The sequence below is a fragment of the Onychostruthus taczanowskii genome, unplaced genomic scaffold (assembly GCF_017590055.1).
Source record: "Onychostruthus taczanowskii isolate IOZ18803 unplaced genomic scaffold, ASM1759005v1 scaffold37, whole genome shotgun sequence".
In the NCBI taxonomy this organism is placed as follows: Eukaryota; Metazoa; Chordata; class Aves; order Passeriformes; family Passeridae; genus Onychostruthus; species Onychostruthus taczanowskii.
Window position 1 is genome coordinate 6,994,103 of NW_024501126.1, and position 26,580 is coordinate 7,020,682.

Here is a 26,580-nt window from a genome sequence, read left to right on the forward strand (position 1 = left end):
ACCGTATTTTTGCCACTTGTAAGATACAGAAACTTCAGCATTTTGCTTCAGGCACTCAGGCACAAATGCCAGTCCATTCAAGAGACTTTCAATAACAAATAGGACATCACTTTTACCAATTTCAGTAGCAGGTAGACATTCGGTTGAGAAAAAGTCTGTTGCCTGACCGATTTGCAAACGCTGTGTTCAAAGAAGAAAAGTAGGCTAGGCTTGAGCTACGCTCCTCAGTTTGAACACTAAGGCTTTTTCAAAAAAACCCCAAAACAACAAAAACCCAAAGAAACTGCTCAAAACAGTGTCAAAGACTATGAAACAGGAACTTAAAATTTTAAGGATTTGCTAACAGTACATTTCTTTAATATGCACTTAAAATTATCAGAGACACGAACTCTGGCACCTAATTGCCCCCCCTCCCCCCATACCAAAGGGAGTGACAGACTGATAGATCTGGCCCAGAAGGAATAAGCACTTCAGCCAGAGGAAAGGAGCAGCATAGAACATGACTTGTCTCCTTATGGAACGTATAACGAAATTTTAATACTCAGCAGGCTGAGTAATGAACAGTTCAAAGTTTGCCAACAGGGAAACTGGGGAAGGGAAGAGTTCACGAGTTTTGTCCTAACTCATGGTCTAAGCATTTTTTTCAGTTTTATCAGAAGCGACTTATTCTGCCTTTGGTTCACATCCAAGTACCTGTTCCTGAAAATAATACACTCAAGTCCTTTTTAGCAAAATTCCTATTGAATACAGTCCCCAATCCCCTAAAAAAATAACTACAGTTCAAGTATATGTCAAAGAATAGAATGCTAAAGAAACTTTCTCAAATCTGGATGACCGCCGGAAAGTCAGCAGAGCAGTCAGAAAGATACTTGACTTCATTTTGCATTTGCGTTAGTTCTAAGCCCCTCTAATGACGATTTAGAATATTTTGGACAGAAGATTACTCATTTAATATATATGGGATAAGCAACAACCCAATAAGAACAGTATTAGATTATTGTTTATTTTCACCTTTACATCACTTGCCAAGTCTAAGGACAGTCATCTAATAGCAAGCTTTCAATGTTATCTTCTGCAAAACAGTATTTCAGGTATTTCTTAAAATGTTTTTCGTTTAAATGCTAGAAATTGCATATGTAAAATATTACAAGGGCAAATTACAGAAAATTTGTACAAAATTGCAAACTGTACTGCAATTGCAAAAATTTGTATAAAATCTCTTCTGTTATTCGATTCCGTTATTCTTCTGTTATTCACAGACAGATTAGCAGCCCAATTATTAAACTTCTTGAATAACTGGAGTCTCAGAACTCATTCCAAGTCATCTGACCTTGATATCATTGATAACTCAATAGTATAAATTTATCAATGAAAAAAAAAGTTCACCAAGGAAACATCTCCTGCACAACAAGAAATTTCCCAACCTTCATACCACTGACTGGAATAATCCTAAAATAACAGCAATATTTAAAAATACCTCAGTATCACTCAAACATATTTCAGATAATGTTCTTGAAATGCAGTCAAACTATATGTAAAATTTAAAGTGCTAGAGAAGTACACTTGACATGCCAATACAGGCTATGCTTCAATAATTTTAAGTAACTTTCTCCAATGTTAACAAGTCTAGATGGTGATATTGTATAAAATAAGAGTTTATCTTACGGAGTTAATTCTCACTTGATTTATTAAGAATGCTTACATTTAAGTCAACTTCATGTACAGCTTCTGCTGAATTAGTGAAAGATTTTTCTGACTACTGCCATTTTTAACTGAACTTGAATTCCATATTTTTGTTACATCTTTGGCATTCTACTGAATAATTATTTCTTACTTATGGGAAAATCATTCACTTGATTGAAGGGTAGTTTGAATTGCATAAACTGAAAAAGTGATCAATGTTCTTTGTATTTTTGCTACAATTATCACATAAAACTTTGCACTAAGCTTGGCATGTTATACTTAATATTATCTATTCATATTTCCACTGATAAAAAAAGAACACATGCCTATACAACTTATTTTTTTCTCAGTTCTTGAAACTCAAGTACCATCACCTTCCATTTATTAGGTTCACTGAGAAAACAAAGAAACACACTTATCAAGCAGCTAAAAAAATGCAAAGCCTTTACTTCCACTAAATTCACCAAGAGGTCAGTTTTCTTTTGTTACAATTTCTTAAATGCACTTGTTATCCTCCAAACAATGTACCAGAAAAATTTATTAAAGTAAACCAATGTTTACACAAAGAAAGGGACTTATATCTCCTCATGAAGATATACCTGACATTTTGAAGGCAGGTCAGCAGCTTTACATAATTCATTCTAAACCTTTTAATACCTTGAATGATAAAATTACGGTTAAACAGGGTCACAAAACTTATCAACACATCTCTGCAATTAGGAAGCTAAAAATCTTCAGCTAGAAATTACAGCTGTATTGGTGGTGGAAACAAGTTGCTGATAATTCATTCAAGCTCCAGCAAATCAAGGAATTCCAAACGTGACTACTATTTTGTTACTGAGCAAAGAAGATACAAAATTACAATAAATTTTCTTTTTAAAAAGCAGGTCATAATGCAAATTTTCAAACTCTACTTAAATCTCACGCTCCCTAGTGTACATTATTTTTACCAAAAAAAAAAATCAAACTTGTTCTTGGTGATAATTCAGAACAGCAACAAAATTTAGTAATTATAAAGATCTCAACAATTTGTACATTACCTAATGCTGCTCATGCTTCCAGTTTCTGATCCAAGCTTACATCTCTCCAGCTGGCTCGCCACAATCTGACGTTCAGCCTCAAGTTCTCGAGTCAGTCTCTCAAACTGCAGTTCCTGAAAAAAGTAAGTTAAACATTTTGCTTTGACTTCTCTTGAGATTAAGAAGGAATTTCAGCACACAAAAATGAAATTTATGCAAGAATTATTAGCTTAATACCTTATAACAAGGTTTTCTTTTTTTCCTTTTTTAATATATTCAAAGTTCACACCTACTTGTTCCTTCCTTTATTCTAATGATGTATGTCATAGAATAAGACTGTATCAGGAAAGGAAATTCTAAATATACGGAATAATTTAGCCTAGAGAGTTCATGCAGCTCTCTCAGTAACATAGAGGTCTTAGCAAACTGACCTGTGATCACAAATAAGTACAATTTGTGTTACTGAACAAAAAGATACTAAATTCTGTGGATAAATTAATTTAAGTTTCTGCACTTAAAAGGATAACCATCACAGTATACACCAGTGAAATAAACTGGAAGGTGTGCTGATGCGGCCTGGGTACAGCTTAATTTCTGCAGCTAATGATGTGAAGAAGGGAAACTCAAGTAGTTTTGGACAAAAGCTGTGCTTAAATTCCTACCACTAATTTAATTTATTTTCTTTTATTCTATCAAGGAAACCAAACCAGTCCTACCAGATGAGATTTATCCACAGAGCTTATAAAGTGGGGTTTTTTTTATACACAAAATATTATTTTTTATTAAACAGAAAAAGGAAAACCAATATAATTAAAATCCCCACCATTTCTCAAAGGGTTACAATCCTCACATATTGGAGCACTAGTTTTATGAAATAAAAAAATTAAATACCTGTAGGGAGTTATGGTTATTGTAAATTCGTCGAGTGTTGCTGCCCTTTCATTTTGATCAGTAACATTCCATCATTTTCATAGGTAAACAAAAACATCTCTCCTGCCCCTTTTATTTAGGTTTGTTGAAGGCTCAAGGAGAAATATCTTGAAACCATTTATTAAATAATTCCCTTATCCACACGAATGAACCCAATATCTCTTTCTCCCTCTTTTTTTTTTTTTTTTTTTTTTTTTTTTCCAAAACGACCTCCCTGTAATGCAGAGGTATGGGAGGGAGTCCCTTGAATAACTCCCCAGCAAGGTCCTGCTGGGCAGAACAGCACTGGAACTTACTGCAGTAATGACTTATGCCCACCAACTGACATTGAAGGACTTAGTTTTTGAGAGAAAGGAAGAAATGGTGGAAGCAGAGTAGGATTTGTAAGTGTTCATTCTAAGTCCTACCTAAAACCTCTCACCAAGTAATCAAGGGTAAATAAAGGTATTAAATTTTTCAAATCTCTGAAATGAGGCAAATGATAACTGAAATGTAAGAAGGAACTGGCTGGTCATCATTCTGCTTAATCCAGCTGGATCATTCCCCTTTGTTTCTCTTGCTATTGTCATGGAATAATTTCTGCCCTGCACTATGAGTAAAGGGAGACATCTACATAGGTTACATTCATCATGAAATAGCCAATGAATACTTAAATGGCCACTGACTATGTGACAAAGCCTGCTTAACTGTGAATTTATTATTCCAAACAAATCTATACAGAGTACAAGAATACCACTGAAACTCAGACTGGTGTAAAGACCAAAACATCACTGTTCATTAAATCAGTAGTTAATAATATTCTCTGCACATTTTTGTAGAGTGCAGAAACAACTTTTTCACTGTTGTCTGAAAATACGATTAATAAAAATTGCCTGACAATAATCATCTATTTCATATATACCTTCTTCACAGACAGCATTTCTCTCACCTAGAAGAATCAATTGCCTGAAAAGCTGAAGAGACAATTTATTGGCTTTCCAAGAGTTATTATTCAAATCCGGGTCTTGTTTGCATAAAATAAAACCCTTAATGCAGAAAGGATTGTAATAGAAATATTACTAAATTGTTGAGGAATGAAAAATCAAAGTAGTACAGTATTTGCCATACCAGCATGCTTAAATCAAAGTGTGTAAGCCTGGAGAAATTTTGAAAGTATAAAATACCCAAGAAAATCTAACCGAGCATTATGTTTACTTTCAAAATACAAGCAGAACTTTAACACCTATTCTGTGCCACTGCATTTTTTAAGACACTTGATTCTATCACAACGATGCAAATTTATGTGTTTAGGATAGATTTTCACCCAGTCAGTTCAGCTCTCACCATCCCAGGTGAGGCAGGTCAGAAGTGCTCTTTGCCATGGCTCAGCACAGGCACTTGCCTTACCCGCCCCGTGAGAAGGTGCAGCTGTCCCCTCAGTGCTGCTAAGAGAATGTTAAGTACCAAGAACCTGGGAACAAATGCTCCTCACTCTCTATGTTGTCCACTTGCCTTTTTCTAGACAAAAAAGTGCAGCTCCTTGAGTTCTTCACGTCTAGTAGGAGTGCAAACAATGGTTCTCTAGTTTCTCCTTTTGTCCATGCTATCCCAAGCTAAATAAATACAGAAATGCCCCAATCCTATTTTACTGAAATATTTAAAAAGTAAATATTATTTTGCCTTTTTTTTTCCTCAATTCAGCTGTCTGGATTGTATGTCTTCTCATATCTTTTCTATGCTTTCTATTCCTTCAGTTAATCACACTGGTTGACAACTTTTCCAGAAACTTCTGCATTGCCTCAACAAATACCCTTTTGCTATGATTATTTTGTCCCCAGAATGGTTTTTTTTGCTCATTATTCTAGTCTCCAAAATATACTTTTCTACTCTTCACTCTGTCATTTATTTTTCTTTCCTACTTACTGCTTTGTGCTCTCTTCTGCCTTCCATCTTTCATTTCCTAGTGCATTTCATGATTCATCCTCCAGTAAATCTCTTTCAGTCCTATTACACAAAGTGCTACTCCAACAAATGCACTAAACTGATTGGTTTAAGGAGTTTCTGTCATTCTCTCTCTCCCTGGTTCCTTGAGGAAACTCTTCTGTTCTTAAGATGTTCAAATTGACATTTTCTGGTTTCACTGCCCACATTATTTAAGTTCTGCCCTGCAGAGATGACTAGAAAAAAGCAGTTGTATCTATGTTACTCCTAAAGCAGGAAGCAGAGATCTACCTGATCACTTAAGCAAGGAATAACCTTGAGTTTCTAATACATGAAAATGGCTAGAAAACATGAACAGGAACTTCTTCTTCACTACTAGCTTTTTAATTGCTACTATTTCTTACTTAATTATCTTCTGTCCAGGGCCACCAGAAGTCAGAAATGAAAGAAAGGAAACAGAAGGTGGGGAGGTGGGATATGTGCAGAGCCAAACAATTATAACTTCAAGAATTATCCTCTACATTAAATTTAATAAGCAGTTTCCTTTGGTATTTCCTCATGCCCATGAAAAAGATGCAGGTCCACAGGGCTGCCTTTGGACTGAAAAAAGGAAAGAATTCAAGTAAGATTTGTGAATCTGTTTTCCCTACATACCAAGAAAACCTGGCAGAAAACAAATTAATAAGCTTCTTTCTCTTTGGGAAGCAGTGAGAGTGACTAATATTCGAATAAATCCATATGTTTAGATTTCAAGCAGCTGTCATAGCGCAAGAAGACAGAAACCAGAAATAGTTTCTGGTTTGCTGACATTTTACAAAAATAATCACTGAACCTGACTCCATAATTTGTATTATTTGTTGTGTTTACAATCATTCTCACCAGTTCATGCCACGTTGTGTTATCTTCACAACTTTCTATTATTTATCTGAATCAAGCTAATCAGAACATCAAAATTAAAAAAAAAATCCTACTCACTGATTATGCAAATGTGTTGCCAGGACAATTGCAGAATGAAGAACAGCAGAAACTACAATGCAACATCAAAATTAATTTACATAATAACATGTCAAGAGCAGCCTCAAGGACTGTGCTGCAAAGGGCAATAATGCCAAAGCAAGTGCCCATGCAAAAGCACTACAAAGTGCAGTGACCAGCATGGCAGTCCTTAGCAATTGGCACCAGGAGGGGATGTGGGAGTGGGAAGCCACCAGAGATCAGAGATAATGATGACAGTAATCCAGAGTAATCACTCAAAAGTGCAACTTGGAAAGGGAGGAACTTCATGATAACCTTATCAAATTGTTTTGAAGTGATACAAAGTATTTATCTGCTAGGGCCTGAAGTAATTTATGTTTAAAAAAAAAGGTATATGTCTACAACCATGGTGGGGTTCATTTTGTAAAAATATTTCATTATTCCAGAGATGGCAATTCAATGTATATGCATTATCAGCATGAGTTTTGTATTTTATCTATCCTCTGCAGCCAGCAAAGTTTCAAGAACAATATAAGACTTGAGGGACGTCACAACATTTCACAGTGGTCCAGACACTGAATAAGCAAGATGGAAATTTTCACAGCCTTTGGACAAGTTAGGAACTCCTGAGCTCAGGGCACATCTGATGGGCCATCTACTGTATTGACCCATTTGAATGTTGGGAAAGGTAAAATAGGACAAAAGAAATTTGGCTGGTATTTGGAGTTGATCTCATTTTACTTTAAAATCTTAAAGTAATCCTTCAATCCTTTTGCAAAGAGATGTGTATCGATGCTAAGCAAAAGACGTAGCAAAATCAGTAGAGACAATAAAAATCAACTAAAAAAAAAAATAAAAAAAAAAAAAAATCTAAATTTAGGCACAAGAGCCTTGCAAAATTATTGGGTTCCTAAGAACCTTTAGGTTGTGACATTAAAAAAGGAGAAGTGCCTAGCTTTTGATTAAAAATACACTATACAAAACCTAATTGGGGCACTGGTGATCATTTGAATCTTCAAATGCAAACAAATAACAGCACTGATAATCCAGGTTGGGAATCCCTGGTGAGATGAATACAGTAAACCTGATTACAGCTACACAAATAAATAAATAGTCTCTGAGATTGAAGTCTTTCAGAGGAATATGTTAGAAACCACAAAACTTCAAAAAGTACACAGGTTGTAGAAGTGTACAGCATTGGCTCTACCTTTTTGTAACCTATTAAACAAGAAAAAAGTTACCTCAATCAACATCACAAGTATGTGTATATTCCTAGGCACATCCTATAACATCATGCACAATTCCATATACTCCACATCTGTACACTCCACTGAACACCACTACTTAAGAGTCACGTTGGCAACAAACTATTTTTAACCTACAGTATCAAACACACATGAGTAGCAAAAACTGGAGCACTTAATTCCTAAGGAAAACAGCAAAACCTAGGAAAGTCTAACTTGGCAGAAATATAGGGACAGATATCATCAGACATAAACCAGACCTGACAACCCATCCTGTAAATAGAAGGAAAACAAGAGTGTCTTCATGCTTTCAAAACAGGAAAAAAACACCACTAGCAACGCCCCTAAACATCTGATACTAAATGTTGTTCTAAAAGCTTCAAAACCGGGCTTTAGAATGTACCAATCAATACCTTTCACAGTCTCTACACTCTCCATTGTAGGACTGTGTTTTCATTTGTTCTGTTCTTATCCTTTTTCACTGGATTGTTTCATGCTTCCATTATACTGAATAACATGGGGGTGAGGGAGAAAGCTCACAGAAAGGTAATTACATAAGCAGGGAGGTGGTAGATTCAGAAACTCAGTGGTGAGTATGTACATTTTTGCAGAATCTTAATGGAGAGATGACTGCACCTATAAGCAAGTCCAAGTTTCCACATAACCAACCGGAAGGAAGCAATTCATACGCTGGAGGGCAGGACTACCATTCAGAGGAACTTTGACAAGCTGGAAGAATAGGCCAGCAAGAGTGTCATGAAGCTCACAAAAGAAAATCAGTCCTGCACAGGGGATGGAATGCCATGTAACAGTAGAGCATCTCCTCAGGAAGGACCTGGGGGTGTGGTGGACAAAGTTATGACTTAGCAGTGCATTCCTGTGGTGACAATGACCAACCTGAACTAACAAGAGAGCCGCTAGCAGAACAAGGAAACAATTGAAATAACTATTGCCTTTTATATGCTACTCCTTAAGCCACATCTCAAATACAGTGGTTGGCTTTGGGCCACCAGGACAAGACATGACGAGACTTTGAAGCAAGATCATGAGAGGACCACAGAAATGGTCAGAAGATTAAAGCACACATTATACAAGCAGAAGGTGGAGGAATTTGGTTTGTTTAGCATGGAGAAGAGACCATCTAGGGAGGATATCTTTTATAGAATCTGCAAGGCTGGAAAAGACCTCCAAGAATAAAAGTCCAACCTTTGACCAAATACTGCCATGTCAACTAGACCACAGAACTAAGTGAGACATCCAGTCGTTTCTTGAACACTTCCAGGGATGACTCTGTTCCAATTTTTAACAACCCTGCCAGTGAAAAAATTCTTTCTGATGTCCAACCTAAACCTGCCCTGGCACAGTTTGAGACTGTTGTGCCCTTGTCCTCCCACTGGCTGCCTGGAAGAAGAGACTAATCCTCACCTTGCAATACCCTCCTGTCAGGCAGTTGTAGAGAGCAACAAGGTCTCTACCCTGTGTCTCCTTTTCTCCAGGCTAAACAATCCCAGCTCCCTCAGCCGCTCCTCATGTAACTGACCCTCCAGACCCTTCACCAGTTCTGCTGCGCTCCTCTGGACACACTACAGCCCCTCAGTGTCATTCTTGCAGGGAGTGGCCCAGAACTGAACACAGGATTTGAGGTGTGGCCTCACCAGTGGCGAGTACAGGGGGACAATCTGCTCCTGTTGGCCACACTATTGCTGGTACAGGCCAGGATGCCATCGGCCTTCTTGGCCACCTGGGCACACTCTGGCTCCTGTTCAGCTGCTGTCAATCAACACCCCCAGGTCCTTTTCTGCTGGGCAGCTTTCCAGATGCTCTGCCCTCAGCCTGTAGCTTGGTTGTTGCAGACTTCCACTTTAAGGCGATTATAGTGAAAACATCACCAGGCTCTTGCCAGACATATGCAGCAAGCAGACACAGGCAACAGTGACAAGCTGCAATGAAGTAAATTCTAACTGAACAAAAGGTAAAAGAATAAACACAAACAAAACCAGCGATTTAAAAAAGGCTCCAAAACCAAACAATACATCAAAGGTAGCAAAACACTGGAACAGGTTGTACACATAGAATCTCCATTCTTGGAGATTTCAAAAGTCATCTTCACATCTGATCTAACACTGAAGATAGACTTGCTTGAAGCAGACCTCCAGAGTCTCTTTTAACTATTTCCTCCATGATCCTAGAACTGATGAGCTCTGAATATTTTTTTCCAAGTCTTTATACCAAGGTTTTTTATTAGATCAGAGGCTACCAAACTCTCTGATCGTGATGATTACATAAAGACATATCTCACTTCATGTAAATGCTTGTATTTTATCATCTGAATTTCTGTGGCTTATTCCTTCACCTGATTTGACTGTTTTAGCAATCCCATGCTTCTTTACAAGAGATTAGCATGACATCTAGGCTATTATGCATATGGATTATTTATGGGATAAAGAACTAGTTTGGCTGATTACAGTGTTTAAAAATAAACTATTCCTTCATTTTCGTGTAAGATTACTTCAAAGTCCCTTTTATATCTCTAACAACTTTTAAAGAAAGAAGGCACTATTTTATTTTCTGTGTTTCGGATCTTGATATAAATATGGTGACAATTGCATTTCACAGGATTGTTTTAGCTCTCTAGGCATACTGCCCTATTCCTCTGTGAATTGCAGGCAAGCCTTGCTCTCTGAAGGCACATTGCCCAACTGCCTGGACTTCTGTTCCTAGAAAAATTGCATTATTTCTTTTCCAACATAATCACCAAAGTTTTTAAAATTTCAAATTGTCTTTTTTAACCCATTTTTTCTTCTCTCTGTTTTAGGTTCAGCTTCAGTCTTTAAGCTACCTCTTTTCTTCTTATTATTAGTTTTTACATCCCTTGCCAACACTCCCAATGGTTCATAACCCACCATGCACTTCCTCCCATGCAAACTCCTTCTGCCCATAAAGCAATAAAGTGTAAGTAAAAACTTTATAGTGTTAAGACAGGATTAGGACTACTGTGAGATTTCCAATGTAAGTGCTGTGCTTCTCCACCCTCTGCAGCAGCAATTTAAGGAGGATGTAAGATTAAACTGACTTTCTACCATACTAACTTTGACCTGCTTTAGGGCTTACTGTTATTATTTGCAAAGCTCAATGTGAGAGCAAAACAAATCGTCAAAGTGGTAGGCCTTCTCCAAGGAGAGCAAGAGAAGTAGAGCTGGAGTTTAGTAACAGACCCTCACTCTTCAGTCTTACACCGGCCTGAGCTTGTAATTCTCATTTACTTCTTAGCTCTCCAAGCATATGTCTAAGTGGAAAAGGGCAATTCCATTTATAGTAGCAGCTCTTGAAGCCTGACTTTACATTTTCAGCAAATTTAATATACCAGACAAAACTGTGGACTGATGTTTTTTTACCTTGATTTTCCAGTACATATCTACAGAATAATTTTATTGAAGATGGAAGATGCTTAATTATACATATATTTGTATAATTTAAAGACGTGAGAAACAAAGGAAGTTGAACAACATGGTCACAAAATGTGAAACTTCTAAAAATGTCTTAGTCATTGAAGCACTAAGAAAGTCTTTTTTGGTTCTGACAAAATCCTCAGGTTCTAGTTTGCCTTTCTTATCTGATTAGATCTGTGTTCTGTAGGGCAATGTGCCAAGATGCCAGCAATAGCTGCAGAGCTGTAAGAGCACACACCAATATATGTGCACACCAGTGACACACACAACTTCTTGACCAGTCTGTCTACATGCTTAGAGATCTGAAGTCTTCTCCAGCATTTTATTCATGGAGTTCTCCAGTTCCCTATCTATATGCCTCTGAACTAGTTCTCCCTCCCAGAGAATACGCATCATCCTAGGCACTGGGAACAGATGGAGAACCAGCACGATAAATCATTAGCTTTACACTTGTCCAAAATGGTCTAAATGAGCAGCTAACTATTCCCTTTCTCTTCCCCTACTTGAATTGAGGAAATTATTCTGGTGAATATTTTTTTCTTTTGATTTTCCTCATCTTATAAGAAAGACTTAATTTGCAGCATATCCAAGAACACACTCTATAATTTGCAATAATCCCTGAATTTCTGAATTAATTAGGATACTAGGTCTGAATATTGTCATGAGAAGCTATTAAAAAGCTGGTCATTAGCAAGTTACTAAGAGATTCAAAAGTTATCTAACAAAGAAAGTTGGGCCTATTTTTTTTTAAGACCACCTAGCACATACATAGGAATACCTATAGGATTTTTTTCCTTGTCTTGAGACTAATAACTTAGAAGCTTGATTTTCTGCTCACTTGAGACATGCAGTTTGCTACACTAACTGAATGTGGATGGACTATCAAATAAATAAAGGATTACATCAAAATTGTAAATTTAGCTCAAATACAGAGATGTTCATAAACAAAAATTCTAGTATTCTAGTTGACAGTACATTGATTAGTCAAATAATTAATTTATTTCTGCTACTAAGTACTATTAAGTGCTAAAGAAAAATATTCCCAGCATGGGCTAAAAAAAATTTGAACTCAAGGACTGCAAACCCTTGAGATTTGCACATTTTCTCTCACAGATGATTCTATGGCAGTAGCAGTTAACTTTAATAGCTTTTGAATATTTCCTCTTTTATTATATCTTTTATTCCAAAGAAGAGAACTAGTAAAATAATTAGGCAATTCATTCCTTTTCTGGCTACCCTACGGAAATACCACAGTTTCAGGAAATTCCCAACAGATTCATATTGTTTCTTATGAAAGAAAAAAGCAATTAGTAATGAAAATGTTAGTTTTAAGAAGTATCATTATGATCTTATTCTCCTGATTTCTGGTATGAATAGCTCATCTTTTGAACAAAGTAAAAATGTTTTCATAATGAAATTATAGTCTAAAAATCACCTGTTTGAAAACAAATAGGTAAGGAACATATACTTCAGGGTAACATATGTAGTATGGACAAGGATAGGTAGGGAAAGAGCTTAGAATCTGTAAAACAATCTCACTGAATAAAAATTCCTTTTTTGAGTTGACATATGGGTTGATGCAGTATTGAGTTGGCAGAGATGTAGTTTGAAAGATGGGTACAAAATGCAACAGTTCTGGGAGTCTTCAATTACCCAAACACTTGGTACAAAAAAAGAAATAGAGTAACACGACGACATGGCACATTAGCTGAATTTGGGATAATATCATATATAGATGCTTGGGATGCACAGGAAAAAATTAAATTCTTGACTTGGTCAAGCAAGATAGTTTCATATTTTGTGGTTGAGAAGCCACCCTAAGTGATCATTCTGTCCTTGAATCCAACATCCCCATAGAAAGCAGAGCATCTGCCAGTTAGGAGCCACATAAAAAGAGAAAATGATAGGAAAAAATATTTAAAAAATTGCTTAAAGCTAAAAGTAAAGTATTTATAGTTATGAGGGAAACTGATTGTTGGAAGTGTATGATGAATATACAGAGTTAGGGCAGTATATCAAGAAAAGGTCAAGATACAGAAAGTTGGTGAGGGCAAAGGAAGCTGTTCCTAAAAAAAACCCTTTTTCTGAAAGTTTAAATCATCTTCAAGTGAAGAAAATACAACAGCATAAATGTTGACAGGTTAACCATAAGAAGACAAGACAACACAATATGATTTTAAAGGACAAATAGCCAAAAGCATCAAAGCAACCAACACATATTTCTCCAAATGCATCAGGAGCAAGAATCTGCCTGGAGAGTCTGTAAAACCACTGGTGAGAATATAAAAGGGTTCACTGAAGAGAAACCAAATGAATCCCTCATGGAAAATATTACTATTTTATGGGAAATTCTCATGCTAAGAAATCATTGAGGGAGTCTTATCAGCAGATCTGCCCAAAATTGAAGTGAATAGGTCATGAAACAAACTGACAAAACAACATGTAGCAAATTGAAGATCAGATGGTATTTGCTCAATAGTTCTAAGAAACTAAGAAATACACAGCTTTAAACTGTAAGACATTGAATGCAATGCCAGTTTCAGGGAGATTTAGAAGACTACAGACCAGCAAGTCAGATAGTCTTACTGGGCAAATTATCAGAGTCTGTAACAGAACAGAATTCGTGGCCTCTAACATAAACATGAACAAGTTCTCTAGAAGGCTTCTGCATGGATAAGGTCTTTCTTAAATAGGAAGTCAAATCAGGAAATAAATGGTAAGTTCTCCCAGCTGAAGGTGTCCACCAGTGAAGTCCTGATGCCATGTTTCACACTGTTTAATACATATAGAATGACCTGAAACAAGGAATGAGCAACAGGTCAACAAAGTTAGGCAACAATAAAAAGTTATGGAGGACAGTAGGGCTGAACAGCAACAACACTTGACCCTTCTGTATTATCATTTGCTTTGTTGTATCTTTTTGACACAGTTTTGGGGCCTGACACTACCCAAGAAGAGAGGCCGAGTGCCTCAGTTTTTTCTGTGCCATTTTTGATGAACTCACTGGCCCTTAGCAGCAGCAAAGCTCTATCTTTCTTGTACTTCTACTTGCTAACATACTTGCAGAAAGTCTTAAATTATTTTTATTATCTCTTGCTATTTTGAGTTCCAGCTGAGCTTTTGCCTTCCTAATTGCATCTCTGTACACTGAAGCAGTACCTCTCTATTCATCTTTGGAAGCTTGTCCCCTTTTGCACTGCTCCAGTGCTCCTTTTCTCATCTGAGCTCTTTTGGTAGCTTGGTGCCTTTCCAACTGATTTCTTTTTATGTCTGCTCCTTTTCCTGCTTAGGGGGATAGACTGCTCTTTTGTACTTCAAGAAGCAGCTGCACTGGGAAATCTCCCAACATTCCTGAGCTTCTTTGCCATCCAAGACAGGTTCCCATTGGATCCTTCCTAGAAGTTCCCTGACTGAGTTGAAATCTGCTTTTCTGAAGTTCAGGTCTTTATTTGATCACTTGTCCTCCTCAGGTCTTTGGCCTCTATGCTCTTACTGTCTCTGCAGCTGCTGTTGATATTTTTATCTTCCAACAAGTCTTTACTGGTAAACATTCAGTCCAGGAGAACACTGCTCCTAGTTGGTCCATCCACAACCACATGAAGAAGCTGCTCCCAACACACCCTGGAAACGTTCCAGATTGTTATGCACCATCATGCTGTTTTCCCAGAATGGCTGAATTCCCTCATGAGAACCAGAGCCTGAGGCATCTTGGAAGCAAAGGTTTGATCCACATCTTCTTCCTCACCTAGGTCCATAGCAGACACCATGAGATTTCTCTCAACAGCTCTGATTTTGACCCAGAAACACTCTACTGGCTTGAAAACAGATGAAAGAAGATGACTATGTAACAGATGGCTACTACGTACATCATAACTGCACTGGGTCGTGGAAACCTGAAAACAGGTGGCTTTTGAGTATTAGAAGACAGTATCACACATTATGGCCCTGCACTTACTCTTTAGTCAGCATATACTTGATGTCATCAGTGAAGACAGTTAATCCGACCAACAATGGCTGTTCTTGCTAGTGAAACATACATTTATTGCCACCAAACAGACACCAGAAAATATAATGTATCAGGTTTTTCTACAGAAGAATAGATTTTCATCCTTAAAACATCCAGACTGGGAATCCAGGCTATTCTTTCAATAAAACACTAAATAGATTTTACTACTGAGTTCTCAATCCGTCAGAAAGATTCCAGATTTGTACTGCTCATTGTAAGTAAAGCAAAAAATAGAACAATATAGCTCAACAGAACAAGAATAGTTAAATATTCTGGACTGGATTTGTGGTTATGCCTCTGGGAGTTCAAACACACAAGTAACACTTGCTGCACTCAAGAATGACCATGCCTCACTAAGACAATTGTGCTGCTTCCACAATTACAGCACAGATTTCAGTTCAAAGACAACTCAGTTGCCACCAAAATGATGTCGAGGAAACTGTCAGTAGACTGAAAGGAGAGAAACATCTCTACAGGGATGCTCCTTACAGAAGGAATATCAAAATTACTGCTATGATACAATTATAAAATAAGAGAGCCATAGGAATCATTGTTACTTTCATTGATTCAGGGGAAAGAAAAAAGACGGAAGAGACAGTGAGTAGAAATAATGAATGAATAAATTTGTTGTATGACTTCAATCAGAATATTTCATTAATGGTATTGTGAAAGTCACCTGAAATTTAAGTCTTTATTACAGCAAAACACAGTCATCAAAACTGCATGTATCCCTGTGGAACTGGCTTCCTGCTAGGAACCTTCTAGCAGCATTGATAACAGGTCCAAGACCTGTTTCAAACAATGCATATTACTAAAGCCCCTGTTTCCAAATGCAGGACAAGCAGGGAGAAGTTGCAGCTCTCTCTTTTTTTCAGGAAAAAAAAAGGTTCATGATGTCACAGTATTGAAAAGAAAAGGCACAGTAAATGGAAACAAGCCATGCATGCAGGATTTTAAACTCAGTGTTTTAAGTAAATTTAATGGCAGAGAGGCAATTCAAATTAATTTCCAGACATGGTTTTTAGGCTGCAGTTTAGAGCCATACTGTTCTTTACTCTGCCTCCCCATCTTAAATCTGACATCTCTTCCCCCAGTGGGAGTTTGGACTGGGTAAAATGAGGCCTCTCTCCTCCCCACACCTGGCAGCAGCTGAATGCCACACATATTCCCTCTTCTATAACTCCGGGCACTGTTTCAATGACAGGAAAGCCATTCCAAACTGGTCTGGTAGGGAGGGAACGAGAATCACCCCTCCAGCAGAGCTCCCTCTCACCTCCCTGGGCAAGGCACTCTGAGAAACCAGGGACAAGAGTGAAGCTGACTGCACGGCCTGGGAGGGACCGAGGGCCCGGCAGCACCATGCAGCCTGAAAACCTCTCTTTGTGTTTGTTGAGAGTTGCTGAGGTTCAAGCCCATGTGATGTGGTGGATGGAGTGCCCAGTTTTGCTGGTATGTGGGAGCAGATCTGGGATGGCCAGAAAGCATTTGGCTCTCCTGCCCTCCAGGAGCACATTGACTGTACAGCAGATGGATTTCGGGCCATTCCATGGCTGAGGGGAAGTAGAGATATGTACTTGCTATGAACTGAAGCAGCACAAGGAGAACCTTGTTTTTACTTCACAAATCAGAAATACCAAACCCGTGGTACCAAAGTTTTAGCTGTATTTTTCAGCATCTCAGAACTGTGCATGTGTTGGGATTACTTGTCAAAGCCATATGATTTGCACAGCCACACATCTCAAAGACAGAAACGAGATGTGATGTGACACTTCTGAATGATCTTCGCTAGTCTGAAATAATGAGAATCTGGAATTGCAATCTCTGCTTACACAACATACTATAATGCATGATTACTCTGTCTGTTTCCAATCCCCAACCTTCTCACAAACCAGAATGTAATGCACCAGCAGTAGACACATGCCCTAACCATGCAGGCACCTTTAAAGGATCACAGACATGTGGAGGTAGGCGGGGGCCTCTGGAGGCCACCTTGTCCAATTCACAGAGGGCCACGCTGAGCCAGCTGTGCAGGACCATGCCCAGGTAGCTTTTGAATATCTCTAAGGAGGAAAAATCTACAACCTCTCTGGGCAACTTGTTCCAGTGTTCAGTCACTCTCCCAGTAATGGTGTGTCTCCTGGTGTTCATACAGCACCTTCTGTGTTTCAGTTTGTGTCCACTGGCTCTGGGCACCACTGAAAAGAATCTCCCTCTTCTTTGCACCCTCTGTTCTGGTGTTTGTACATATTCATGACTTCCTTCCTCAAGCCTTCTTTACCCCAGGCTGAACAGTCTCAGCTCTCAGCCTTTCCTTAAAGGAGAGATGTTCCCTTCATCATCTTAGTGGCTCTTTGCTGGACCCCCTCCAATATGTCTGTATCTGTCTTGAACTAAGAAGCCCAGAACTGGACCCAGTGCTAGAGGTGTGGCCTTACTAGCGCTGAGAAGAGGAGAAAGATCACTTTGACCTGCTGGCAACACTCATCCTCCTAAGGCAGCCAAGGACTCTGGTTACCTTTTTTACCACGAGGGCGCATTTCAGTCTCATGCTCAACTTGGTGTCCACTAGGACCCCTTTGGGGCCTTTTTTGGCAAAGCTACTTGCCAGCCGGGTGGCTCCCAGCATGTACTGGTGCACAGAGTTACTGGGCATAGCCCTGTCTGAAACGAACCTTACCAAGGTTACTGAGGCAAACACATCATCTCAGAAGCAGCAAAATTTGACCAGACAGTTGTCAGGCACACTGTTCTAAGTAACTTTTTTGTGCCGTCATAATTACTCTCCCTCTCAGAACGTAGTAAAAGAGAGATTTTCTAGAATTTTTCTCCATCTGATCAGAGTGAGAGGTGTGGCTTCTTCCTAGTGCACCTGAGGGTTAGAATGGGTAAGATATCAGATTACATCAATATAGGAGAATATTGTTTTATTTACTGAATTGATCAAAGACGGTTCAACTTGTCTTACCTTACAAAGTTTATTCCTCTCATCTCACAGACACTCTAATTTAAATAGCCTGCACCATGCAAAACACTAACTTTCCCTAGTCTGACAGCTGCACTGGATACAGTCCTGAGAAGCCTCTTTGCTCAGTAAGTCTGGCTCCTTGGATTCAGACCCTTTCGAGGAGAGTCTCACCAGACTGGAATACACAAGTACCAGAAACATTTGCAATGCTAAACTGTAAGAATAAAAGAAAAGCTACTTAATTTTCTGGACCTGTTCTGTTGTCTATTCCTTGTGTATTTTACATTATCTAATGATGTGACAAGCAAAATGTGACATCAAACTGATTTATCAAGGGCTAAAAATGTATAGAGCAAATTCCTCTCTGTCTTAAAAAGAGAAAGTATATATTTAGCATAAGAAAATCAGGATTTTGAACCAAATTTCACCTCTGCTGAAGCTTTCTTAATATTGTGTTACTTTCCCATCCCTAAAGCTTGATTCCTATTTAGTACAGACTGGTTTTTCTTATTACATGGCTGGCAAAGTGTGTATCCTTTCCAAAAGCAAAGTCACTGAAATTAGAATGAAAGAAATAATTTAATGGGATGCACTTTACTTCATTTCCTCAAACAAGAGGCTGCATTGACCAGGAAAGACATTTCTCTGGCTCACGTCCATTGCAGAGAAAAGCCAGAAAGAGAGAAACAGAGAGAGAGAGAAATACAGCACACCCTTCCTTGAATACATTCATGAAAAGTGGGCAGAGACCTTGCAACAATGTTTGGGATGTCTTTGACAGCATCATTGGAATATAAAGTGCCTTTAACCACTTTTCATGTCTTTTTTTGGAAGACCAAAGTCTTCCAACAGTGAAATACTGCTTAAAGAGGAGGACTTTGAAAATTAAAGCCTTATAAATCAGTTTCCTTCCTTTTAAGCAGCTTCACAAACACTGCAGACAGTTTCTATCTTTTGTTCCTCCAGCTCATGTTTGATACAGGAGACATGCAAGGAGCCCTTTTGGATCCAGTACTTGCATAGGGTATGGTCTCTACAGACAATCCTAACTGAAGTTTGGAAACTGGATTATTGTCAGGACTGGACAGAGGGGAACATAACCTCCTGGAGGTAAGCCAAAGTGCAGAGGGTTTGGTTATTTTAGCATTGTACCTTCCTTTCCTGAATTTCCAGAACACATCACTCAAGCCAGTGACATGGGTTTTGTACCTGCTAGTGAATTTTCTGCACACCACTGCTTTGGGCATGTTTGGTGCCACACTGGACTATCACTTTCCTAGGAAGACAGAATGACAGGTATCTCCATAGCAACTGAGTACACATGGCTCTGGATACAGTACCTCACATAAATAACTTGCAACTATGTGTTCCATAAAAGAAAATACTCTACAGTTAGAATTCCACTAAAATGGAAACTACAAAATTATTTACAGTGAAACAAGCTTAAGCTTGAGAAGCAGTCATGTGAGAAATAACACTCCAAATAATGGTTAGCATAAAAACTATGTGACCTAAATTATAATTTCAAATATTTCTAAATGAGAAAGCTTTGGATAACTCAGACAACTACAACCACTGAAAATGCTAACTTTCTAATGACAATGACTGTATGCAAATGATCTAATTACAAACATCAACACACAATACCTTGTTGAAAAACAGGGGGAAACATTTTGAGCGGCTTAGGAAGAATTAAAAATTACACTTTGAAAATATTACTATGCATATGGAATAATGAGGCCTCATAATAAATGCTGCATCTTATTTACTAAAATTTTGCTGTTTGATTCAGATGTTAATTTTGTGCTGCATTAAATGAATAGCAGATAAACCCCCTTTCCTTTAAATGTTCACATCAGCTTCAAAATTATAGTTTAATACATTTTTTGAATTAATCTTACAAAGCACTGAATTTAAATTTGCAAGCTGCGTTGATCTAGAATTTTAAGGAGTTCTAGTAAGGGGAATGAAAAGAGACAGGAGCAGATAATAGAGATGGGATGCCCTACCCATGGCAACAGGACCTCCTGATGATAGAACAGCTGGATACATCACCACTTTTAATTCTACATAAATGGATCTGAAGAATAATGACTCTTAAGTGAAACATCTGTCTAAATATTTTCAATAATTATTGATACATTTTATATTCCATAGATCAAGTTGAATCAACATTCTATTTCAGTAATTTTAGGAGCAGACATACTTCTGGAACACACAGAGCAGAATATAAAAATCAAAAGTAAAAGTTATTCAGTTAGATAAACCTAGAGGCTTATTTTTTTCTAAGGGTGACATTTGAAAAGTGTTCAATTTATCTTCTTCTGCCTGTGAAGTCCTGCAATATCCAGTCACACTGCAAGAATACCCTGTTCTATGTCAAAACCATAAAGCAATTCATTCCACTGTAGTCAAACCTAGGACTTCAATATATTTGGAAAGAAAGTGTAGGGGGGAAAAAAAAGATCAAAAAAAAGGTAAAACAATCCTGCAGCTAAGGCTGCAAAATATGGCTGCTGCTGCAACAGGTGAACTGTTTTGCAAGATTAGCAGCCTGCCATAAAATCCTTCTTTGTAAGAGAGCAAACCACAACACGACAGTAGATAAACTCCATTACAGTGAATTCAAGTACGTGTAACCATGTAGACAGAATAAGCCAAACATCTGCCCATGTTTTTTTTCTATACTTTGTTGATGTTGCTATCATCTGGACACATTATCCACATGTCCCCTGAAACCATGTATTGCAATTTCCATCAAATGGTATTACACCTGCTGAAGAGGGCAGAACTGATCGACTACAGCTTCTCCTGCTGTTGAGCTCAGCCAGCAAGCTGTTTCTGAATCCTGCTCATGTTTTGGTAAACTGAGCCAAATTGATTTTGTTTGTAAATGGATTTTTTTTAATTAGTTTTCAAACTATTTTTTCTTTTAATACTGTTTTTTCAAAGTTATATTGTACCTTAGTGGTGCATGCTTCAAAACTTCAACTAAAATCTGAATGAAGTGAATGACAAAAATCATAATGAAAATTAATTCCTTTATACATAAAAAAATAGTATGTCATGCACAAGGATATTCTGAAACAATAAAGACAGTGCTGCCAAACAGTCATGACTGGACCTCCCATTCCCAGAAAAAACTTTCAATCTGTTCACAATGCTTGTATATAATTTTTTTTCTAAATTTCCTTTCAAATATACTGATTTTTAGATGGAAGAGTGTGTTTGAGATTTTCTAACAAACCTACTCTGCCATTCATAAAAATCAATCATAAAATGCCAAGTCCAAATGCTGACTGTCTCAAATCTGCATGTGACTTCTCCCTCCAAATAACAAAATGGCTAATCATTCTTTTAACGCATTCCATGAATATTAACAATAAAAGTTTAAAGGAAGGAAAGGCAGCCACCCACACAAGGAGGTTGTGTAAGAACTTGGAAAATGCACCTATGTACAAATAGGAATTTCACTGATTTTATGGACAGCTGTTTTGCAAGAGCCAGGACTAATTAAAACTTAGGTCTGTCTCTTTCCTGTCTTAAAAATGTTAAAAGATTACATTAGGAAGCCCATGTGCAATAAAAGCCTAATCATAAGGCATTTTAGAGTTTGTCTAAACAGATATCCAGAGTCTATCTGGAGGTTACATCCAAGCAGGCAATTTCTTTATGTGCTCTATCCTGCAGCTATGCCACAGCCACCCCTATTTGTACAACTTCCTCACCCAAGGCAGTTATTAACAAGTGTCCGGGCACTGCCTTTACATTTATCCATTCTTATTTTCATTTTAAGGCATTATAACACTGATGCCAAAGAATGAAAAATAAGAACAGGACAACAGTTGAGATTATTGCTGCCAGACTTTCTAAGTTGAAGCCCCTGAACACACTACAGAAGGAAGCAGTAATGAGATACTGACAGTCAAATAATGTCATAGATTTCAAGTATGCAAAACTGATAGCAGGGCACTAATTAATATTATGATTCAATAATACCCAAAAACTTAAAATAAACAAAATGGCAAATAAATCACAATTTGTTTGGAAAGAGAAAATCAGAAATATGCAAAGCTAGTTTAATCTTCATGCATATATATAGAAAAAATTAAGCCCTATTCAGATGGATGCAGGTACTATTCAAACATGCATTCCTGTTTAGGAGGAAATGAGTCCACTTACATCTAATGCTGCACTTACCACAGCCATATATGCAATTTCTAACCATTTCAATAACTCAAAAAGAACTCAGAATTTCATTATAAAATAATTTCAGACACACAATTCCTAATGAAAAACAACACATAGTTCAATATATAATATCAGACGGGAAAATTGCACTCCTAACCCAGAGAACTCCAAGAACATAGCAAGACCCATTCATAACACAACAGTAATGGAATGGCAGGAGTGAACACAGAACAAAAGTTTGGGAGAAGAAAGAAAGTGGTGCAGCAATGCTAGAATCACTGCTGTACTTGTTTACTCCCAATGCACCAATTATTCCTGGGGAAAAAAGCCAAGAGAAAGTAACGACAAAGAAAACGTTCTGTTGCATAAGTCACAGGAGACAACTCTCAGAGCAGGAGACCCAATGGAAGTAAGGCCATCCTGGAGCCTGCCAGAACAGACACCCTCCCAGCTGCTCAAGACTTCCTCAACAGTCTGAGATCAACCAGAGAAACACTTTTAAGCACATAAACTCTTAACCCCAATCTGATTTTAGCATCACCTGGCTCCCAGAAACACTGGCTGCTTAGCACACTAACCAAACTTGTCAAGTTGCTTCTGGATTTTACTCTCTAGAAAAGCAAAGAAGTATAGTCTCAAGTCAGGGATGTCAAGATTTTTCAGCTCAGATGCTGCCAGCTTACTAGCCTGGAACCTGACCATCCAGATTGCAACAGAAATGGCCTCAAGTTGCAATGCAAGGGGGTGTCCTCCACTTGTGAGCACTTGAAAATGATGGGCGGCTGCTTTGTAACTTACTTGTCTACACATCATAGCAAAGACTTACACTCCAAAGTATGTAGAATTTTGCTATTATTTAAAACTGTGAGCATCTTGTCCTACAAAACACCTCCACTTCTGTCTTCATGTTAGCAGTGCAGGAACATGGATGACAAAGGAGCCACAGCCAAATTTATTCCCTCTATTTTTCCTCAAACATCACCAAGCACGTTCACAAGGCTGAGATGCCTTGTGTCTTTCCAGATGGCAAGGCTATAAATAAAATTTCATATACTTGAAGTAGACTCCTGGTCTTTCCAGAATATTAGTTCAGGTATCATTTTCTGCAAAGAGATAAATGCACATGTGTAATGCACGTGCTCTGAAGCAATGCTATTGTGTCTGTGTGCAAGTCATCACCAACACATGAACAAACTGGCAACATTTTAAAAAAAAAATCTGTCATGACAGCCTAAAGAAGAGAGTCTAAAGATACAAGTGTCAAGAAGCTGTTATCACAAGAGTTTATCCATTACAGGAAATCCTGTAACTACTAAGGAATGCTTTCAGGTAATCCAGCAGATAGTGTATTGCCATAGTCCATAGGAAAAAGATGAACTTTGCCCATTCCATTTGAGCATAACCCAGTCCTGAGATGCCTACAGGGACATTGCAAAGGTGCTTTGGGTCTCATTCAATATGTGATGGATCTATAAACCCTTCTGCTTTAATCTTTCCTTGAAAACATCTATACATTTTTACTGCGCTGTTAAAATAATAGTAGCCTTTTTCTTTAGTTGGAAGGACCAATACATCAGCTAGATGTCCAAATGAAAAATATCACCACCTTTTAAGACTTTACTTTTTGTTTCCCCCTTCCCTGTCTCCCTGAAGCTGTGACCTAGTGTTAGCTCTTCAGCACAGAACTACAGCTACCAAGCAAATGAAGTTCTGGTCTACTCCATCAATTGAATCAAGGAGCATGTGTCTGATTTACAGCAAGTTCTCATTGTACAAAATTTACAGTATAAGCCAGACAGCTCATACGATATTAGAAATAACTTATTTATGATCCGCTGCACAGGGTCATTATAATAATTTAACACTAATTAAAAATATACTTTAAACTACCATTAAACACAGTGAAAATAAAAGATTGTCAAACTAAAAGATACTGTGAAAATAATACTTTGTTAGCACTAATGTTGTGTGAAATGCCACTCTTCAAAGACAGACAACTTGTGCAAAGAGCACTGAGGGAGTATATAGATGCACATTCTAGGTAAAGTTCTTACTTAAATACAGAGCTAATTTGGACAAGGCTAATTTTGGTATCATTCTTCATATAATTCAGCACTGTATGTGTATGCACATGGGCTTTAAAACAACTGCAGAAGCTTATTTAAGAGGGGAAATGGCACTTGAAAAACCCTACTATAGGTATACTAAAAATAGCTTAATAACTTTTTTGTGTGTGGTAAATATTTATTAGAAACAAAGTATATAGGGTACTCAGAGCAGTAACTATGTTACAGTTGAAAAGTGAACAAAGTAGCTATTTCATCTATGAAACAAAATTTAAGCAATAATCATAAAAAGACAGACAAAAAAAATACAAAAAACCACAACAAAATAACAACAAACAAACCAACCCAAAGAACACCAACAAACAAACAAAACCCCAAAACAAACAAACAAAACTCAAACCAAAACCATGGATTGCCAGCGCATTACAAGAGCAGTAATGGGAGAATGGAGGTATAACATGACCTCCTCAAAAATGGATGCAAATATCTCATATGACAAAAATTACTGAGAAATCAATACACTCCTTTATGCTAATGCTGAAGAAAAATTCTCCATCTCTGTAAATACAATTTCAATACATTTAATATTTTGGTACTGAATATACAGTCTCTGTTATTTGCAACGAAAATCACAAATCATTGCTGGACAAGAGCATATATATCCTTACAGTGAACTGAGGCAGAAAAAGAATTATGAAAAGGACATATGATTCATAATGGGGTTACTCAATACTCTTATGTAGCATTAATCTCATATAGGAACAATCATATTAAAATAAAATTGCTCTAAATTATTTTCTATATATTTGTTCAATTAATAGATTAGGGAACACAAGTTATTCATCAGATCCTAGCACCAGCAAATCATTTACTGGAAACTACTTTTTAGGCATCTGTGCTTGGTTAAAATTAAACCCAAAATACATCAGTGTTTGAAACTTTATGAATGTCAAGCACATACCCTTCCAGTGCAATGTCTACCCTTATGACTCTTTAGAGGGGAACAAATATGGTGAGGATGCTGTAAAGTTATTTAGGAAAGCCCAAGGGCTTTTGCAGTTTATATATTATTTTCTTTCCTCTTTTAATTACATCCTTCTGAGCACATAATTTCAAATACAGTTTACGCAGATAGAGCTGGTGACATTTCACCTCCTCCACAGGATATGCCAATATGTGCTGTAGTTTATTATGGCTGAAGTTACTTAAAGCAGTTGTGTAGCAATTTCAGCAAGAGCACAACAAAACATACAGATTCTATCAGGTCAGGCAAGTCTTCCATAACTACAAGGGCAACATAAGGCAACCCAACACAGATCCACCTCCTGGTAAGTAAGCCAAATTCCCCTAATTTCAGCAGATCTTGATACCTCATTTTAAACCATCTGAGAACTTCTGGCTTTGACTGAATGTCATCAAGTTCATTAAGGAAAAAAAAAAAAAGTACTAGAGACAGATCACTAAAAATATTTCCTCTGATTCAGCAGCCATGAAGTTCCCTCCCTAATGGCTCTGAATTTCATATGAGAGCTGAGGAGCATCTCCCTCCCCAGCTAATGGCAGGGACTAGGCTGACAGGAGCTTTTTTGAAGGACTTTACCCATGTGACTGAGTATCAATTAGGTGGGAATTATTTAAAAAGAGTCATAGCTCAGCAGTATAGAGCTGTGAATACATAATGGCTTTGAATGCCACAGAAAGACAATGAAAAACAACAGAGCCACTGTGCAGACTGAGGTGGAGAAAAGGAGCACAGACCAAGGACAAAGATGAGAACCCGCTCCTCACAGAAAGCTGTCATGGAGCCATTTGCACGCTTGACTCTCAATTTGAAATTAGACTATTCAATTTTTATTACATAAAAAGCCAATTGAGGGTGTCAACTGGGGAGCCAAAAGAAATCTATCCCAAAATCAGGGCAGGGCAGACAGATAGCACTGTAACCTTTTTTTTAAAAAAAAAGAAGAATTGCAGAACTGTTTATTAGGATTTGAAGGGTTTTGTTTGCTTGTTTAAAATCTCTGCTATCCTTCTATTTTAATTCTTTGTCTTTATCTATTGTCAATTAACCACCTCTTGCATTAGAAGAATGTTTTAGGTTTTCTAAGTTAGTTTCCAGCAACAGGCTGATT

At 37.6% G+C, this 26,580-nt stretch overlaps 1 protein-coding gene across 1 annotated transcript in view; it reads right to left on the reverse strand.

Annotated features, from left to right (window-relative positions):
- The window catches only part of CTNND2 (catenin delta 2), a 518,515-nt gene that overhangs the window by 388,981 nt on the left and 102,954 nt on the right, over positions 1-26,580 (reverse strand). Inside the window, exon 2 of the mRNA XM_041411749.1 lies at positions 2,724-2,836. Within this exon, the coding sequence (XP_041267683.1) occupies positions 2,724-2,836 (113 nt within the window). The remainder of the gene's footprint in view (positions 1-2,723; positions 2,837-26,580) is intronic.